The sequence below is a fragment of the Chionomys nivalis genome, chromosome 22 (assembly GCF_950005125.1).
Source record: "Chionomys nivalis chromosome 22, mChiNiv1.1, whole genome shotgun sequence".
Lineage (NCBI taxonomy): Eukaryota > Metazoa > Chordata > Mammalia > Rodentia > Cricetidae > Chionomys > Chionomys nivalis.
The window spans coordinates 21,418,127-21,439,347 of NC_080107.1; the positions used below are offsets into that span (position 1 = coordinate 21,418,127).

At 43.1% G+C, this 21,221-nt stretch overlaps 1 protein-coding gene across 8 annotated transcripts in view; it reads right to left on the minus strand.

Annotated features, from left to right (window-relative positions):
* Positions 1 to 21,221, minus strand: part of Tanc1 (tetratricopeptide repeat, ankyrin repeat and coiled-coil containing 1) — a 219,217-nt gene that overhangs the window by 119,770 nt on the left and 78,226 nt on the right. For all 8 annotated transcript variants that reach the window (XM_057754799.1, XM_057754797.1, XM_057754798.1 and 5 more), the window contains exon 3: positions 14,820 to 14,899. In XM_057754799.1, coding sequence (XP_057610782.1) covers positions 14,820 to 14,880 — 61 coding nt within the window. In that variant the 5' untranslated portion in view covers positions 14,881 to 14,899. The remainder of the gene's footprint in view (positions 1 to 14,819; positions 14,900 to 21,221) is intronic.

Below are 21,221 nucleotides of genomic sequence, written 5' to 3' on the forward strand. Positions count from 1 at the left end.
TTCCAGATGAGGGCACACAGAGTTGCCCATGGCTGAGAACCCAGGCACCTGACTCCAGTCACGACTCTACCATGGCAGTACACTGGCACGCTGGCCCAAGCGGCAGATGCCCTAAGCCAAGTGCGTACCGAGCATGGAAAACTCACTGCTCAGTGCCTAAGAAATGCTGTCACCCACAGATCATTTAGCAAGTCGTGTTTCTCTGGATGGTAATCATCGGGAACATTCTGTCACATTGGACATGGTGACATTTTGGGGGTGGAAAAAAATAAGTGGAGGGAGAGGCTTCTGGAACAATACCATAACCTGTATGCCACCCCCTCACTCACTACTCAGTCCCAAACTCTACCAGTACCAACGGCAAAGCCGTGTGCCAGCAGGCCTCACTAAAGAGAAAGAGCGAGGATATAGGGAGCTGCGATCTCTCCTGTTTCAGTTAAAAGGAAATTTTCCTCACAGGGAAAAGGGGATCTAGAAACATTTGAGGAGAGGGGATAGCTCACAGTTTCTAGGTAGAATGTGCAATTCTCAAAAATAACAAAAAAAAATTTTTTTTTCAATTGTGAGGATTCCTCCACAGAATCCACATTTAAAAAAAATTGCAGCATGGGTATAGTAATACACTTGCCATCCCAGCCAACACTGGAGAGGCAGAGGCAGGAGGCTCCCTGAGCTCACTACCTGGCTGGCCTGGCCTACCTAGTGAGCACCAAGCTGTGAGAGAATCCAAGCTGTGTGGTACCCACAAAATAACACCTGAGTTTGGCCTCTACACACATACACACACCCCAATACACACATACTCAGAACTGCACATCATAACCAACTCTGTTCCTATTCCAGACAGAGACCATATAAACTATGTACATGTGTCAACTTATTTAACCAGGTCCTTTTTAGGCCCATATTGAAGTGTGGACTAGCGGAGAAAATGAAATGACTTTGTATTTACTGGGTTTTGGACTTTTGTTTCTTGAGACAGGGTTTCATTGTGTAGCCCTGGCTGTCCTGGAACTCGCTCTGTAGACAAGGCTGACCTCGAACTCACAGAGATCCACCTGCCTCTGCCTCCAGAGTGCTGGGATTAAAGGCGTGTGCCACCATTGTTTTTTTTTTGTTGTTGTTGTTGTTGTTCTTTGTATTCTATATACCATGTCTGCTCTGTCATCTCCCTCTCTCTCATACACACACACACACACACACACACACACACACACACAATCACTGCTCAGTTTCCAAAACAGCAGCTTCAATGACAGGTCTGATAACATATCTTAGCAACAATGTCAACATTGTCTCATGGCAGCTAACCATATTAACATTCTACCCTAACCACGACTTCTAAAACATGAAATGGATTGCAAGTTATTTGCTTCATCCACTCTTCGAGCATGTCTCTGGGAAAGGAGCCCTCTAATATCATGCAAGCTGCACAGGAAAATCCTATTCCCTAGCTATTCCTTCCTGTGTATCTAACTTGTAAGTGTAAGTATGTGAGTGAGCAAATGTTGACACAGAATCAGCACAAACACGAGTCAAATGAAATACACTGACAAATTGCTTTGATCAAACCGTGTGCCGTGTTCTTTTGTAACAGAATCCTTTAACTTCTGTACTTGTGTATCTGTATTTAAAGTTCATCTTTATAGGACTGCCAAGAACACAGTTTTGCTGTAGAATGGGGGAATATACTTTGCCAAAGAGTTTTCAAAGTCACACACACACAAACGCTGCGTAACTAGCTGGGATGTCCCTGAAGTGACACAGAAAGATGGCAGCACACGGGCAGCTCCAACCACTCAACAACTCCCACCAAGGCACAGACGTGTGGTCCCCATCCAGTCGTTTCCAAGGGGACAACCGAGTAGGTCTGGTGGAGGAGACTGGCCAAGTATAGGATTGCCCATCAGTTACACTAGAGTCTGTTCCTATACAAAGTGAGCGGCGAATCTCGGGCACAGCCCTTCAAATGCACACACATCTTTGCTGACACAGAAGCTTGTTTCAAATCCTTGCATCTAGGCCCCAGTACCCCTGCCCTCTTCCATCTCATAGCAAACACATGTCTTCCCAGACTGTTTACAGCCCTTGACCCTGCAGCGTTCTGCTAAGGGCATTGCCTATTAAGTAGCTCTTTCCCCATCTGCACCACATGGAGTGGCCAGGGTCGGGCTGGCCACACAAATAAGTGAGCTAATGAAACAACACGTCCAAGACGCCACCAGTTACTAAAGTATAACAGAGACTGGAAAGAGACAGAAAAGCAAAGAGCTTCCCATCAAATACAAGAGCCAACGTTTCTAACATGCTCACTATGGTCCAGGAACGGTTATACGGATTTTTAACTCATTTTTCTCTTCAAAGAATCAACACTTGCCCCTAGGTATTGGCAGGGGATTGGTTCCAATATCCCCAATGGATACTAAAATCTTAGGAAGATCAAATCCCTTATGGAAAATGACAAAGTATTTGCATAAAACCTACAAAGATCTTCTTGTATTTTTTAAAATCATTGCCAGATGTTGGACAATACCTAATACAATGGAAATGCTATGTAAATTGGATGTCGTGTTGTATTATTTAGGGAATACAAGTCTGTGGTCAATATTCATATACTTTTTTTCCCTGATAATTTGTTTTTAGTTCTGACTTTAAATATTCAACAAATCGTCTCTGCAGGGTTACTCTCCCCCATTTCACAGAAGCAAAACTGGGAAGACAGTGAGGTTCAGCAGCTTAAGCTGGGAACTGAACCCAAGCACCCAGATCACTCACTTCTGGGACAGAGAAACTGGGCTATTTGCCTTTGCGACTTAACCATGCCATCTTTACATAGTTCAGAGTGGCTTTCCTTCCTTTTCCTTCTGTGGATCTAGGAATCAAAGCCAGGGCCTTGGGCATGCTCAGTAAGCACTCAACCACCGTTATATCCCAGCCCTGACCCTACATTTATAGACTGTCCATTACATCAGGCAAATATAAGCATCAGTACACTGTATAACTGTGTGGTGAAGAATAACTTTTTCATAAAGACCATCATGTCTCCTCTAGAGAATCTGCTTCCTGGTCAATTGTGGTTCACTTCCTCATTTCTTTAATATCTGAAGAAAAACAAATCCCATCTGCATATCAAAGCCCATGGTATATTTAAATATCTGCATGCGCACACTTTATTTTCGTGCCTGATGAGCATTTCTTCACAGTCAAAGGTACCACATGGGGTTCCTTCTCATCTCACCTGATGTTGAAATTTTAAAACAAAATTCACTGCATTTGACTCTCATAATGGCTATCTGATACAAATTACCTTTATTTCATAGGCAAGAAAGGTAAAGGTTCAAAGAAATACAGTAAGCTGTTCTAAGAAAGCTATTATTAGGCCTTCAAACTTGAAACTGAGAGGCCACTTCATACGACTGTTCTGTTTTGTTTTGTTTCCTTATCTGGGTTTGTGTTCCAAGACAGAGTTTCACTGTACAGCCCAGACTGACCTCCAGCTTGCAATCCTACTTCAGCCTCCTGAGTGCCTGGCTGAAGGCATTACAAAAGCGCTCTTAACTCACTTCAGTACAAAACCTTCCTACATCAAACAGTACCTGGTCTCGTGTTTAGAGAGCCCAGCCAGCCATGTTAAGAGCTGAATGCTTAAGAAGGAGCAAGCCCTACGAAGGATCTCATCTCCAGAACCGTACCTGGCGCTGCGGATGTGGGTCCAAGAGGTGAAATCCCATCAGCATCACTCTTGGGAACAAAGGAGGGACACAGAGTTCATCGCCTCAAAAAGTGACTTAACACCGAACTTACAGTATCAGTACAGAATCCATCACTTAATCCAACCAAATATAAAGGATGACTTAGATAAACCTTTCTAGGCATTGTAATTCAAAATTAAACATAAGACATGCTTGCCTTGCTTAAAACTTTCAGCTGATAAGCTCTCAACGATTAAACACTCATTAAAATATTGAAATAGCTAATAAACCCAATGAAAAAAGAGGCAAAAAGCAGGATAAAGAAATAAATTTTATTATTGACAAAAAGCTAGACAACACATACAGTGTCAAACATCAGCTGAAACACTTCTATAATATTGATTAATTCAATCCTCGTAAGTGAGCAATGAGCACAGAACACGTTAAGTCCAGGTTCATGGAGTTATACAGCCATAGTACAGTTCCAGACAGGATGGCTTCAACGAACATACAAGGTGCTAAGTTTATACCTTTTTTAAAAACTCGTAATTAAAACATTAAAACGCAACTTTCCTGATACTGGCAAAGATGAAATTGTTTAATTACAATGTTGGTAAGGATTTGAATAAACACATTTTCTAGTTCACTGCTGGTAGGACTATAAATTTAATGTCATCTTTCTGAAGGGTGTTTCAGCAAAATCAAGAAAAATATAAATTAAAAAAAAACCTACTTTTTTAAAAAAACTACACCTCCTCTCATGGAAACACAGACAGGTATGTACAGGGAGATTCATTTCAAAATTAATTCTTAATCATGACCAAAAGGACACTAATACTTTCATTTTAAGACAGTCTCCTTGAGTTGCCCAGGATAGCAGGAAATCATCATGTAGGCTAGCCCAGGCCCTAAACTCACTTGAGTGCTGGGCTTACTGGCAAGTGCACCGAGGCCAGGCTTCAGCCTCACTCTCAACTATCAAAACATATCCGCCAGATGCGGTAGCACAGGCCTTTAAATCCCAGCACTCTGAGGCCAAGGCCAGAGGACCTGCTAATCACACAAGTTCAGGATCATTCTGGGCACCAAAGCAAGTATCCTATCTCTTGAAACAAAAACAAACAAAATGTAAAAAGGAGAAAAGGAAATGCCACACATACAAACCAGGGCCACACTAGGAAAGCAGAAGAGGGACTGATCAGGCCCTCGCCAAGGCCAACAGAACAGAGTGAGCCAGAACAAAAGGTCACTGAAAAGGTAATGTACACTGGCACTATTAACATTCACAACATACTTAATACTAAGAAGAATCGAGCCAAGAGCATGCTCATACATGCCACTTAACATACGTGACGACCAGTACACAATTTCTGGAAAATAACTTGCGAAGGGCACCATGAGCTCAAACCAAATACATCTCTTCTAACCCCTGACTGCAGTCTGGGAACCTTCCATCTTCTACAGGAACAAACTCATACAAAGGTGTTTATCTTCCAGAGGGAGAAAAAAAACAAACCAAAGTATGACGGCGCAGTAGAATATTGGGAAGCTTTTGAAGACGAAGTGTGTGTGTGTGTATGTGTGTCTGTGTTTGTGTTTAAAGCAAAAGCATCCTGTCTTATTTTCTTCATCCTTACCTGATTTTCCCAATTGGACATTGCTTCGAAGATCCATAGTTATTCTCAATTTTATTCGTAGCAAGACATTGTTTTAAAAATGGTGTCTGTTTTAATCCCAGCACTCAGGAGGCAGAGGCAGGTGGATCTCTGTGAGTTCGAGACCAGCCTGGTCTACTAGAACTAGTTCCAGGACAGGCTCCAAAACCACAGAGAAACCCTGTCTCGAAAAACCAAAAAAAAAAAAAAAAAAAAACCAAAAAAAAAAAAAAAAAAAAACAATGGTGTCTGTTAAGACCATAAAGCGTTCACTACATAGCCCGGGTTGGCCTTGCACTCACACCAGCCTTCTGCCCCAGTCTCCAGAGTGCTGGGATGAAAGCCTGTGGCTCCACACCTGACAAGAAATGCTAATAAAATAAACAGTGACTGCACTCTGAATAGAAAATTTAATCATAACCAGTGTTTTATTTTTATAATTACAAAAACAAAAAAGCGAGGGTGGGTATGATGGAGGCACTTGCCTCCAGGCCTGAGGACCTGAGTTCAATCCCAGCGACAGAAAGAACAAACTCCAGAAGTTGCCCTCTGGCTTCCAAAGGCATGCCATGGCGCATGTCATACATTGACATAAATAAACACAATGATGTAAGTGCATAGTCCTTGTTAGTGCACAACACGTGTGTAAGAAGGGACCCCAAGAGCATGCTGTCTCTCTCCACCACATGATCCACCAACCAGGAAAACCCCTCACCATAACCTGACATGCTGGCTCCCTGATCTCAAATTTTCAGCCTCCAGAACTGAAAACACATAAATTCCTGTTGTTTTAGCCACCCCACCAAAGAAGTTTTGTTATGGCAGCTTAAGCAGATAAGGAAATGTACTATCAAAAATCAAAATAATGTTCACATCTGGTACTTGGAACAATATTTTCTAAAATAAACTACAGCTATCTAAAACCTGTCCTTCTGGAGAGCCCTCATAGAAGATGCAATGACATCTAACTACTCAGGGCGGGAAAGTAAAGCTGAAGCAACCCACGTGACTCCCCCTTCTATCCTTAACCTAGAGTTCACAGCCAGGCTCCCAGCCTTGCCAATCAACCAGTTCCACGGCCCAGGAAAACTCCAGATAACCCCAGAGCCTGTGACAGGACGCTCATCTCTGCCTGTAACTCTAGCTCCAAGCGATGTGCCGCCTTCTCCTGGGATCCACAGGCACACAGACAGGCAGAGCGGCAGAAATACACACACCCACAAATACAAGTAAATCTGTTGTTTTAAAGGGCCCCAACCAAGAGCCCAAACCACCACAGCTACCCAGTGCACATTCTCCTTGTATAGAAAACAGTTCCAGGCCGGGCGGTGGTGGCGCACGCCTTTAATCCCAGCACTAGGGAGGCAGAGGCGGGCGGATCTCTGTGAGTTCGAGGCCAGCCTGGTCTACAAGAGCTAGTGCCAGGACAGGCTCCAAAGCTACAGAGAAACCTTGTCTCGAAAAACCAAAAAAAAAAAAAAAAAAGAAAAAGAAAACAGTTCCTGTGTCCTCTGTGTACTGGGACAGCATCAGGGTCAAATCTAATCACCTGGATGCTCCCTCGCCACCTTAAATATGGGCAACTCCTGGTTGCAAACTTAATAGTGAAGAATTAAATCAGCTGTTGAGATAATTGTTTGATTTTTATTCCTAAGACTTTAACCAAAAATGCTAAGTTCAGATCATGGCCCACTAAATGTTAAGCCACCACAGTCTCCTCTGCAGAAACTATCGGCCAGTAGAGGGAGGTGAACCCAGCTGTCCATAATTTTGTAGAATAGAAATAAAACCTTGAAATTCTCTCCCCAAAACGCAAACAGCTCACATAGATACTAAAATATGGAAATTTTATAGAAACATGAAACATACTGATGAGGCTCTTGCAGGTTTTATTTTTTTTAAAAAAAAAAACAAAAAACAGAAAACCTTTCATAGAGGGAAAAAACTGAAATAAAATCCAGTTTGATAAACAAAAATATTCTTAACTGAGTCTTATTGAAGTTAAGCTTTCTTTTGCATGCATACACATCCAGCAGGGGCTCAAGGAAAAGCAGACGGAGCTTTGCATCAGCTTTTAGGATGATTCCGGCAGGAAGCATCTTCCTGGGGGTCTCACTGGCCATATGGAGTGGGAGGTTCTGGGTGATCACCTTCCCTTTCCCTATAGCACAGAGCTTGCTCCAAGTCTGTGCCACACAGCAAACAGGAAGTTCATGAGGAAGCCAGCATGGCCCGCATGTGCAGGTATCCAGCACATGACAAATGCCCCACGCATGTTCCCTTCCTCTAACGCGTTCATTCTTTATGCTTCCATAAAGCATGGGAAAGCAACCAGTGGACGAAGACAATAAAGGTCTGTATTTCAAAAGTAAAGACCTTCGTGAATGAGGATGTGTTAGAATAGTCTATAGACTGTATTTAGAGATCTATCCTCAGATCTGCTTGGCATCTCCTAGAATCACTTTTGCGAGGGAAGTTGCCCTCCAGTTTAATTGCACAAAGAAGGCTAACGGTGGAAAAATACAGAAAAAGAATTTCCAAAATATAAACTACCATCTAGTAAACAACTCAGAGCTTACTAGTTAGATTATGGAGGAACGAATAAAGATGGGAGAAGCACCTTTATCACCCCAAACAGATAGCAGACTCCATATTTAGGAATAGGAAATCATCAAAAGAAGCTTCTAGAATATCATTCTTATTTGAGATCAATCCTGACTTCTCTTTAGCTTCCAGGGGAGAAACAAGACTTTTGTTTGACGCCCAGTATAATTAATGGTTATCTTACTTAGAATCTTTACTGTCGTTATGAAAATGACCAAAAGATGCAGGGATGAAAGGGCTTATCTTCATCTTATACTTCTAGATAACAGTCCTTCCCTGAGGAAGTCCTGGGCAGGAACTCAAGGCAGGAACCAAAGTAGAAGCCATAGAGGAATGCTTCTTACAGGCTTGTTCTGCATGGCTTGTTCAGCCTGCTTTCTTACAGAACCCAGGACCAGCAGCCCAGTGGTGATACCAACCACAGAGCTTGGGCTCTCCTACACCAATCATCAATCAAGAAAATGCACCCACGGGCTTGCCCAGAGGCCAATCTGGCCAAGGCATTCTCTCAATTGAGGTTCTCTCTTTCCAAATGGCTCCAGCCCATGTCAGCTGAACTAGTCAGCACAATGGTGCACACCTAGGATCGCACTGTCTGAGAGGCAGAGACAGGAGGGCTGCAAACTGAGCTACCTAGCAAGTTTAAGGGTGGCCTGGGTCTGCATCTCTTCTGTTCTTTAAATTGCCACAGTTTTCTCAAGAAAGAAAAGGTGCAATGAATATCTAGCAGAATCTAAGTATCAACCCAGGTAGAAAGAATTTCTTTTCTCTTTGTTTTGTTTTTTGTTTGTTTTTCGAGACAGAATTTCTGTGTATAGCAGCTCTGGCTATCCTGGAACTCACTCTGAAGACCAGGCTGGCTTTGAACTCACAGAGATCCTCCTGTCTCTGCCTCCTGAGTGCTAGGATCAAAGGTGTAGGTCACCACCACCACCACCACCACCAGCCCGGATGAAAGAATTTCTAATTAAACCTCAACAATATCTCTATAAGAAAATTTTGCCCAAGTTTCAACCAGCCCAGAGGTAGTCAGGCTGAGATTTGAATTTGCGTCCGCTAATTCCAAATTCTGGTGTTTTGGTTTGTTTGTTGACCTTGTGTGTCTGAAGAGAACAAATCAAACACACGATGCAGAAACCTAGTAGACCCCGGGGAAAGTTACACCCCAGGTCCACACTGTGCTTAAATCAGAGAGTGACACTTTATTCGGTTATTCAAATGCTGTGCTAAAGAGAAACGCATTACCTTGAGAAGGGAATTGTTCTGGTTACTGTGATGCTGGAGAAATAGTTTGTACTCCTAACAGGAGATACCAAACGGCCACATCTCAGCACTACAGTCACTCCACCGAATTCCTAAATAATGGTCCACAGCCGCAGAAAGTGAGCGACGGAGCACAGAATAATCAAAAGCAGCTTCATATTTTCTGGATGAAACAAAGCACCGTTTATATTGGGGCATTTTTAGAAGGTACCACCGAATGCCAGAAGGCAGCCTGGAACGGCTTAAAATACCAAGTTTAACAATCACATCAATGGCTTTTAGATTCTGCAGTCAACAACAGCTTCCTTTTGCTACGAATTCAAAGTGAAGAAACAAATGCAAAACAAACCAATTAATTGGGTACACACAGAGGCTGAGAAACTATCCACTGCCTTAATCAACACATTACAAGTGTGTTTAGCCAACCACCTGGGTTTTAGTGATGGAAAAGGCAAAGGCCAAAGCTTAATAAATTGCTTCAAACTAGGACCATTTCCTACACACACACACACACACAGAGAGAGAGAGAGAGAGAGAGAGAGAGAGAGAGAGAGAGAGAGAGAGAGAGAGAGAGAGAAGTTGACTAGAGAAGGGATACAAACAGGGAGAGTGGTGCCCAGTCCCCTCTTATAGAAGGCAAGAGATCTTCCATACAGAGGACAAAAAAAAAAAAAAAAAAAAAATTATGTTAAAAACAACATTATCCACTGTGAACTTTAATTGTATTAGATATCAGATAAAAGTATGTTTCGTTTCTTGACAGCAAGAACAAAAACAACAAAACTCTAGCCGAGCCGGCTGCTTATTGTAAAGTACTGGCTATTATTGTGAGCTACACCAAGTCAGTTTGGAGGGGAAAGACACCTTCCCATTGTCTCTGACTTAAGAACCCTGATGGGAGGCAAAATGCACCTGCCCCACAGCCATGAAAATTTTACACGCACTCTTCCAGCTTCTTTGCAGAGAGAACCAGGCACGCGAACCAGGCTTAGCTGTTCTACAAGTACTTACCACTGTTTTCAGTTCTCCTTGCCTAGTCCTAAGTCCCCTCTCTTCCACATGAAATTTTATATTAATTTTATGCTGTGTTAGAAAAAAAGAAACACACAGGATGAGGTCGAAATGTTCTATATGGTACTACGATATTCTCTCTAGACCACAGGATATAGACATCTACCCATGGCCCTACTGTAAACTAGCTTTGTATCATCATCATTGCCAGTGTGACAAATACACCAAACGGAGCACTCTGGTGTGGCTGTTTTCAATAGGAGAAGTCGGATACATGTGGGGGAAGCTGCCACATCGTCTAGTCGATTTTTTTGTGAACCTAAAACTATCCCTTTTGAAAACCTTAAAAAAAAAAGTCCTCAAATGTACTGGTATTTTATATTTTAACAAATAAAACTTGCCTAAAGATCAGAGTACATAGCTAAGCCACTAGAGGCCAGGGAATGGTGGCACACACCTTTAATCCCAGAACTCAGACAGAGGCAGAGGGAACTCTGTTAGTTCAAGGCCACCCTGGGCAACCCGAAAGTGAATCTGTCTAAAAGAGAAACAGGAGCTCCTGCAAAGGTGACCCCAGCGTTTTGAATTCCACGCCTTTAATCCCAGCCGTAGGGAGGTGGAGACAGGAGCGACATTGGCTGGGTAGAGAGAGGAATATAAGATGGAAGGAGACGGGAGGTTTGCAGTCTGAGGTTTGGCGGAGACAGATGTAGTCAGAGAATTGCCCCTGCAGTCTGAGGACAGGCTCGCCCTTTTGGTCTGAGGATTTGGTAAAGGTACAAGGTTTCTCTAGTGTCTGGCTGCACTGCTTCTCTGGTCTCTCAGCTTTCACCTCCTAGTATCTGACTCTGGGTTTTTATCATCAATACCAATTAGAATTCGTGCTACATTAGAAACCAAAGCATTGTGTTGAGGGCAGGCTTCTATCAGTGACGAAGCATATTTCGAGGTCCAGGATTTGATCCCCAGGACTACAAGAATCAACAACAAAGGAGGGAATTCATCAGGGAGTAATAGAACTGTACAGATAATTTTAGGGGAACTACTTGGCTTGAAATAATAAATATGTGTGTATTAGGAATTTAATATTTATTTTTATTCAGTCTTGAGTCATCAATAAAGCTTTATCATTTATTTCAGCATAAAGCTTGCAGATTTATTATTAAAGACTTCTGTTGTTTCAACATGGAACGTTATTCATTTTCTCTAGAAAAGAGAGGCTGGCTTCCTCTGCTGGTTTAACGTGCTTGACACTCTTGTTAGGTTCAGCTCTTACATCAGATACTCCTGACCATAGAATACAGCAGTTAACCCATTTAATAAGTTTAATAAGAGTTGCATGAAAACCATCTGGTAAAATAGGTCAGATGAAATCAAGAAATTCAGTAGTAGGTGGCGAAACTCTCTGAAGGGCTTTGGATTAAAGACGGAGCCTCATGTGTTGGTTTTAAAACAAGACTTTGTCATGAAAATGGGAAGAAAAAAGGAGACATCTTTGTCTAACACACCCTTCTACTGTGGCTAAATACTGGTTTTTAAAATATATATATCTATATATTATGTGTGCACCATATATACGTATTTATATATGTGTGTGTATTTACATATAATGTGCACACTCACATTAAAGGACAAGCTTCAGAAGTTAATTCTCTTTCCAAAATGTGGAAATGGGGATCAAATGCAAGTCATTCTGCAGGCTTAGAAGCAAGCACTTTACCAGGTGAGCTATCTTGATAGCCTTTAATATTTATTTTTGTTCCCACAGGCCTAGTTCAAGGCCAAGAGACAGATGTGGCTCATTTTTTACTGAGGGAACTTCAACAAGGGCAAAGAGAACATGCATCCCCAAAACACTTCAGAATTTGAGATTTCATTCCCCAACATGCCTCTCCAGTTTCCAGAAACTAAGATTTTGCCCATCTACCAGCAGAGATGGAACTGCATAATCATTTTTAAAAAGAATTTTGCTAATTTTAGAGTTCCGTCAATGGGATTCAATCTCACATTTTATGAGATATATAAATATAATTTGAGTGTCAACACTTGCTAATTTTTTTCCACACAGCTTAAGGTAGATACATCGGATATATTCTTTTAGAGACTGAAGCTGGAAGAAAGCCTTTTCAATACTGGCGATACAGCTCATCTGCAGAATGCACTGGGGGTTGACAGCCCTGGGCTGAATCCTTAGCTGTGAGTGAGAACTAGTAACATTTAACCTGGTGTAGCAAGCACGGGGCTGTGATCCTGGCAACTGGGAGGCTGAGGAAGGAAAAGATTAAACTCAAGGCCAAGCTGGGCTGCTCACCAGAAACCTTGCCTCAAAAAACGGCACCAAAAATAAAACAAACAGGTGGAGAGGACACACGCCTTTAATCCCAGCACTTGGGAGGCAGAGGCAGGTCGATCTCTGTGAGTTTAAAGCCAGCGTGGTCTATGAGTTCCAGGACAGCCTAGGCTACAAAGAGAAACCCTGCCTCGAAAACCAAAAACAAGCAAAGATTGCTTTTAATTGGAAACAGCGCTGCAAAGCCTGCCCATGCTGGAGGAGGAGTGGTTGGTTACCAAGTCTCACAGCCGTCTCAGGCCGCTAGCTTTAACTCAGAGACTCAGCTGGGATTCACTGAGACGATGAGCTGGCATACAACTCAACATAGAAGTTGTCAAAACCCAAGTATTTACCCAAATCTTTTCACATGACTTCATCTGGACGTAAAATCCCAACTGCTTTGTTCCCGACATGACACAGACCAGGTTCCAGTTAACAGCAAGGAACACAGACCCATACAGATGCTTTATACAAAATGTTCCCATTATGTTTTCAAGCTGGTGTGCCCGAGTGAAAAACCCAGAGTGTGGGAACTATGATAAAGACAGGACTCACAGAAAAAGCAGTAGTTCCTCTCAAAAGGCCAAAGAAAGACCTAAGCCCCAAGTCCCATGTTTTGAAACTGGAAACCTTTCAAAGGCAAACTATGCTTGCTGTCTGGCCTGCCTGAAGGCGCAGGTGCTGAACATCATTTCAACTTATTTCCCATGGCCCTGGCACCATGGAAGAGGAAAGTCTTTGTTGAGAGATTCTGTTACTCTATAGGGAGTTTGGCTTGCAGACCCTGATCCTGGAAGGGAGTGGGGGTGGGTACCTGTTTGCTTGGCAGCTCCATCCCAAGACCTAAGCTGTCTACGTTTATGCTAAAAATTACAAAGGTCTTGAAGGCAACAAATAAAGTCTCCAGAATTAGTATCAGATGAGCCAAAACTTTGAAAAAAAAATTAACTGCTTTCAGAAAAATAATGAGAAAGACATTTTGGCCCTGACCCAGCAGAAGATGAATGTGCCCTGGGAAGGAAATTATGTGAACTAAAATTTCTCCATAGTAACAATTCTAATTAATTATTCAAAGCTAGGGGTTGATTTTCTAAGGTTATGAGATAACTATGCAGTCTTCTGTTTATATCATTAAAATCTGCTTCCTTCTATTCTTTGTATCTGTTTACCCAGGCAGTAATGAGAAGTGTGTAATAGAATCCTAACAGCAACCTTGTAATAAAGGCTCCACTGTTGAGGTGAGTTTGCCACTTTGCAGGCTCTGTTTAAGGGATAATTAGTAATAAGCAGAAACTTTATCTAGGTCCACATAGCCAAAATATCCAGAGGTCTACTGAGCCCCTTATAAAAGCATGGAGACAAATTAACAATGTATAAGGTCTTTTGAATTACAAGTTACTTATAATTGATGATGCTAAGTTTATTTATCTATGATACTGTCACAGAAACGAAAACTGAAATATTACTTGACATTAAGTCATTTTCAAAGGAGCCATTTGCCAACAAGAGTAGATTTCATATGAGCTGAAAGAGGATTGCAGGGTAGCTCCAAAAGCTCATTTGAACTGTGAATACAAACACACAAAGCATAGACTTTCTATCAAGAGAAACTGGAACGAAAAAGAGACTGGTTGACTGTGGCCAGAACAACCTTAGAGGAGGTGACCACCTGGAACGTGACGCCACTCAGGTCACAATGGCCAAATAGGCACCAAAACACTAGACAGGAGGGAAACCCAAGCCAAGTTAAACCACTCTCCTCCCACTGAGTGAGCAGCCTGGCATGAAGTGGGGCTACACCTGTTAGGAATAAAATTTGATACCCAAAAACACAAGAACCAGTCAGGCAACAGTTGGTCACACATAAAATTCAACTCCGTGTGGGACAAGGAAAAGGGCTTCCTAGAAATCAAACTCCTAAACACAACTGCTATCCTTCAACGTCTTTAACTGTGCTTCTGAATCTGAACGACTTTTAAAATTATGAACCTTTAACATCTTTCAGGGAAGGATTTGGTTCAAAATTGAAGCTTATTTCCAACATTGTGTCTCATTTAAAAAACAAGAAACTTAAGAACTACAGAGCCCTCATAACCCTGATCAGATGCAGAATGTGGAGAATGCACTCCAGAACACTGGTTCTGAGTGTCTCCGGGTTGGTTCCACAGCCATGCACCTACCTAGCCTGTAGTGGTGGGATCTGGCTGCCCAGGGCTGCCCGCCATAACCCCAAAAAAGCTCATCTCAACTTGGTGCACATACCTGTTTCCTTCTTGCTTCCCTTTCCTCCCTCTCGGCTCTTCTTCAGCACAGCCTTCAACATTGTCAACACTCTTCTGTCTCTGAAGAGAAAAGGGGAGGAGTTAAATGTAGGAGACACTGGGACTATCGTTTGCATATTGACCTCATGTGTAATTCATGTTCAGAAAAAGATTCCTTAGGATAACCTAGAAGTACCTTGAGATTTATATGAATTCCCTATGAATAAACATGCGGTGGGAAACCACAGGGCAGAGACACCAGAAATGCGTTAGAGCTTTCAATGAAGACATCAGGAGTTCACAGCCAGGTTAGAAAAGTGACAGCCAGCACAGGCAGTACATTCTCCGCATTCCAGGGTTATGAGGCTAAACTGGGCCCATTACTAGTGGTAAGGTATTTGGCAAGGTGATATAGACCTGCCAGCCCTAGCTCACAGAAACAAGAAGGAAACGCGAAATCACAAAGATATGATTAGTAAGAGAGAAGCTACACGGTTAAGAGAAATGTTTTTTTACGGGTGCCACTAAACCACAGACACCACTTTGGAAGGTTACTGGATTGGAACATACCTGGGAAGCATTTGCAAACCAAATACAGATGGAACCCATTTTAACCCTGATGCCAGGTGGCCCAATTAAACAGTGCACACTCCCGTGCATTTTTACTATATATAGTTATGACTTTGGGAAGGAGATGAGGAGAATCTGCCTGTGGATGGCTGCTGAGTCCTTTAAAAGAATGAACTGCATTTTGCACGGGAGGGAGGTGTTGAACTGAGTTTGTAAAAACAACACAATGGCCCAGGATTAAGATGAAACTGGAAACCATCTCTACAACAAGAAACAATGGGGCTATTATTTCCTCATGAAGCCCATGCACCAAGAAGAAGGCAGAAGGCATGCAAGCAGTGCCAAGTCCAAAAGGATGGGGTGCGAGCGGGGCACGAGGCAACTTCCACTAGAGAAGGAATCCCAAACCTGCCTAACTTGAGAGCTTCAGGTGGCCTCAACAAGCTACATCTCAATGCTCAGAGTAAAGCAGTTTTGTGGCGCTCACTGAGAAGGATCAGGGGTCTCAACGTGCAGCCATCCCCAGAGCCACCACATAGCAAGAAGAGTGACCTTTCTTATCATGTGGTCTGAGCCTGTATTTATTTTTCCAAGCCTTTGTTTTACCAACGAAGAAACAGACCCTGGGAGACTGAGTCCACCCGAGGGTCACTCAGCTAATTAACAGCAAGGCCTGACCCCAAATATGCAGAGTTGCAGCTGGGCTCCGTGCCCCTTAGCTGGCTCATCCTCCTCAGCAGGCTGCCAGTGGCTGGCTGGCCTCTCTGCTCAGATCAGGGAGCGCTCTGGGCAAACAAACAAAACTGAACTATCTGAGGAGGAGGATATCTAGGAAGCCAAAGCAGTTCTTGGGGTTGAACCTTCCTACAAACAAGGCTTTACACACAAAAAGAGCATGGCTCAGGCCCAATTCTGCCTTTGAATCACATAGCATCTCCCCATATGGAGCCCCAGAGAAAACACGAATTCCTCCTGATAGTCATGCTCAAGACAGGGCAAAGTGATGTGGTATTTTTGTTGTTGTTGTTTTGTTTTTGGTTTTTTGAGACAGGGTTTCTCTGTGGTTTTGGAGCCTGTCCTGGAACTAGCTCTTGTAGACCAGGCTGGTCTTGAACTCACAGAGATCCGCCTGCCTCTGCCTCCCAAGTGCTGAGATTAAAGGCGTGCGCCACCACCGCCTGGCCTGATGTGGTATTTTTAAATGGTGGCACACATCTGTAATCCCAGTAGTCAGGAGGCCGAGGCAGGAGGATCACCAGTTTCGGGTCAGCCTGGGCTGGTTAGCAAGACTTTCTCTAAAGAGTTTTTGGATTTGATTGCTTGTTTTTAATTTAAAGGAGACAAGAGCAAATTTTTTTTTTTTTTAAATAGAAGCTTGATAGACACACATTTCCTCTTCAAATCAACTGTCCGGGTTTGTAACTCAGTGAAAACTACTACACACCTAAGAAAGGCGAACACCAGCAGAACCATTCCATAAGCTTGGCCTAGACCTCTCACGTGTGCCATGGTGGCTCTCGCAGAGAGGCCTGTGCCTGACCCTCTAGCCATCTCAGGTCAAGGACACAGTATGTCCACAAAGTTGCCCTTAATTGGCCATCAGGTCATTCCTAATCTTCAGCAGAACTACCATGCTACCCACCACGCTACAGAGTAAGGTCTAGGTGACATTGATTTTTGGCACCCCATTCCAGACATCCTGCTGGCCTGTGTCGGGAGCTCAGCCGTTTTTAGGATAGTTAGACCTACGTCAGCAGTCTTAGGTGTAACAGGCTATCAGGTATCAACTGTAGATTTCTCTCCTGGGTCCCCACTCTTCCACAAAGAGCTGACTTGGGAGAAAGTTTAAATTCTATTCTTAAAAGCTGTCCAAACAATGACACGGAAAAATGAATCATATGTGAGTACAAAATAACTATACTACTACTATCATAGCATGTGTGCATATGTACACACACATACACACACGCACACACCAACCACACGCGCAGGCACGCACCACAGTAAAGGCGGGAAAATAAAGACTTCCCAGGAATTAAATTCTGAAATCAACAAAAATCCAACTGAGTCATGCAAAATTTGTCTGGCCCAAAATTAAAAAAGAAGTCATAATCACAAATCAGCTAACACTGACTTCAGAAGGTCACCTAGTGTACCAGACTGTACCAGTGTCTGTGAACTTACCTATGTACAAGTCTGGAAATAGACACAGTCATCTCAAGAACCATATCCAGTGGCAGTATGATAGAACTACCTTTCCTGTTCTCATTCAACAAAACACCTAACTTGGCGTCTTTATTCTAACCAACTAGGGTGTGCTGGTCCAGTAACACAAAGGTCTGATACGCAGGCAGACATGGTTCTGGGAATAAATCAATAAATCGGTGTTCTGGATTTAAACTAAAGCTCCTGTGAGTTTTGATTTAGTGAACATGACTTTGCCAGTCCTATCCATTTTACAGAACAGCAAGTTTCTCGACCCCAGTTAGAGGACCAAAGTAGACAGTAGAAATAAATTCTTTGATGCCAATGGCACCGAGAGTAAGGAGCCATTTGTGCATTTAGAACATGCCCTTTGCTTGGCATGCACTTCCTTCTCGGTGGGCAACCTCTGTCACTACCCTCTGACAATCGGACACTGACTTGTCGTGAACAAGAATCCAACAGAGAAGATGTAAACCCTCCACCCACCGCCACCTGGTTCCAGACACAGAAAGTCAGACCCAGCACACTGAAAATAAACTGCCAAGTTCTCAGGTTGCTCGGGCAGAGTCATGCATGCTGCAAGGAAGTGCTTAGGAGCAGGTGTTCTAAAGGAAAAGCATGAGCCATGTCCTATCTTCACTGCAAATACTATGCTTGACGACAAAGGCACGGATGCAAGTGCCCAAGGAAGAACCCTCGTTTTCTTCTCTGGAAAACTGGAGCTTCCATGGCAGAATGTGGAACAAATGTAGGTTACGGTTGGACTTCTTTAATCCCAGCACTCGGGAGGCAGAGTCCAGCCAGCCTGGCCTACAAAGTGATTTCCAGGACAGCCAGGGCTACACAGAGAAACCCTGTGGAAGAAGGAAGGAAGGAAGGAAGGAGGGAGGGAGGGAGGGAGGGAGGGAGGGCGGGCTTTGAGCTGCACACCTGTAATCTCAGCACTTGGGAGGCTGAGGCAGAAGGATCACCCTGAGTCAAGTGAGACACAGTCTCCAGAGGAGGAGATAGGAGTAGGTGATACATTCCAAAGCTAGGCGTGATAGCTCACAACTACAAGGCTATATCCATCTGGAAGCCCAAAGCAAGAGAACTGTAAGATCGAGACCCGCCTAGATTACATAGTGAGGCTCTGAAGGCAGAGAAACAGATTTCAGAATACATAGATAATATTTACAACTTTAAGTTAGACACTTTTGATCCAGGGGTGTAGCTGGAGGTAGGGTACTGGTCAATTTACTCAAGGCTCTGGATTCAAGCCCTAGTACCAGACAGCGAGAGACAGACAGACAGACAGACAGACAAAGACAGAGAGAGATCATGTAGCATAGATAATAAAATCCCAGAAACGGACATTGGGGTTTAAGCTGAAGATCAGAAAAGCAAAACAGCCAACCACTGGCTCTTACCTCTACCTCAGACCAAAACTGGGCAATCCTGCCTTTAAGAATCCTCGGATTGAGAATGAGCTGAGACCCTTTTCTCCCATTTTATATTCCTCTCCAGTGCTAGGATTCAAGGCATGCACCACCACCGCCCAGCCTCTATGGCTAACTAGTGTGTCTGCTGGGATTAAAGGTGTGTGCAACCACTGCCTGGCCTGTATGGCTGACTAGTGTGGCTGCTTTGCACTGACCTTCAGTCAAGCTTTATTTATTTTTTTCTTTTTTTATTTATATTTATTATTTATTTATTTATTTATTTATTTATTTATTAAAGATTTCTGCCTTCTCCCCGCCACCTCCCATTTCCCTCCCCCTCCCCCATCAAGTCCCCCTCCCTCATCATCCCTAAGAGTAATCCGGGTTCCCAAGCTTTATTTATTAAAACACAAATATAACACTAGAAGAGGGACAGATGATTTACTTTGGGGAAGAGAATGTAGGACACCACAAGATGCATGGTTGACACCTCAGGAGCAGGAGGAAAGCCAAGGTCTTACATGACATGGAAGTGTTTGGAAATGAAGAACTGAAGAGTCAGGGAGATTGAGATTTTAACGCTTAGGCGTGGTATTAACAGTAACCTTTGAAGAACAAAGTAAGGCCCATTTGTTCAGTCTTCCTGGCCCCCTAAGGGGCAAGTTCTCTGGAATGGGGGTCTTAGTGACCATCTACGGTGATATAAATAGAAAATTCCTTTACAGCCATGGAAGAGACACTCATCTTCTTGCTGCTGCTGTTAACATCTGGCAAAGAGCAGATTTTAAGATGTGTTATGAAGCCCAACAAAAGAAAGGAGTAACCTTCAGGCTACTAGATACAATTAAGTCAAGCTTCTCATGTAGTTCATTTAAAAGAAAATCAAAGGTGAATCACTACCCCTAGAAGGTTGATATCCTAGGGTCACCTAGATTTCCTTATTTGGTTTGTTGTTGTTGTTTTATTTAATTTGGTTTCTCTGTGTAGCTTTGGAGCCTGTCCTGGCACTCACTCTGTAAGACCAGGTTGGCCTCAAACTCACAGATATTCACCTGCCTCTACCTCCCGAGTGCTGGGACTAAAGGCACTGTCTGGCTAGATTTCCTTATTTGTTATAATCATTTGACATCTTGAGTTGCAAAACTCACCACTTGAGTTTCCCAGGCACCACAAGTTCAAAAATTCTTCCTTTAAAACCTCTAGGGGAGCCTGGTATCATAGAGCACACCATTAATCCAAGCACACGGGAGGTAGAGGCGGGTAGACCTCTGTGAGTTCGAGGCCAGCCTGGTCTACAGAGCTAATTCCAGGACAGCCAAAGATATACAGAGAAACCCTATCTTGGGAAACACACACACACACACAAATAAATAAATAAATAAATAGCTAAATAAATAAATGTAAAATTAGGGGTGGTGAGACAGCTCAGTGGATAATATACTTGTCACATAAGCATGAAGACTTGAGCTCCAGTCCCTAGCACCCACGGAAAGCCAGAAAAGTCATACGAGACAGTGTACATTTGCAGCCCCCATGTTCTTATATAGAACAGAGACAGAGAGAGGAGAATCTCTAGAAGGTCATAGCTAGCTAGTCTGTTGTCTGTAGTAATAAATAGGAGACTTATCTCAAACAAGGAGGATGACAGTTGACACCACACACACACACACACATACACACGCGCGCGCGCGCATGCACATCATATACGCATACACATATATGCTCACACAAAAAGAAAAAATGCACCAAAATTCTCTAGAAGTTAAACTAATCATCAAAAGTTTCACTTTCAGTATTCTCCTTTAGTTCATCAAGTCTCTGGGGAAAGACACAACACTCGTGTGTCAGACAGCAGAAATTCTGCACTGCATGGTGTATTCTATCTGACATAGAACAGAACACCCTAGGAAATCAACAAGAAAAATTCAAAAGAAGATAAAATCCATCACAGTTGTCAATCACTTCAAGTCTTAGAGCCATACTAGCTATAAAGAGCTTGCTTCTGCACCGGCATGCATGCTGCCTGTGTATGCAGGGTTGAGACAATTTCCTAGCAGAGGGTAGGGACTGTGTTTATTCTCTACTAGACACAAACAGAAGCCAGAACACAGGCTCAGCACCCACTCTGTTCTCAGTATTTGTTGACAGATTTAACCAGGCTCACAAGAACATAGATGAGCAACTTCCCCCAGATAAAGCAATTAACC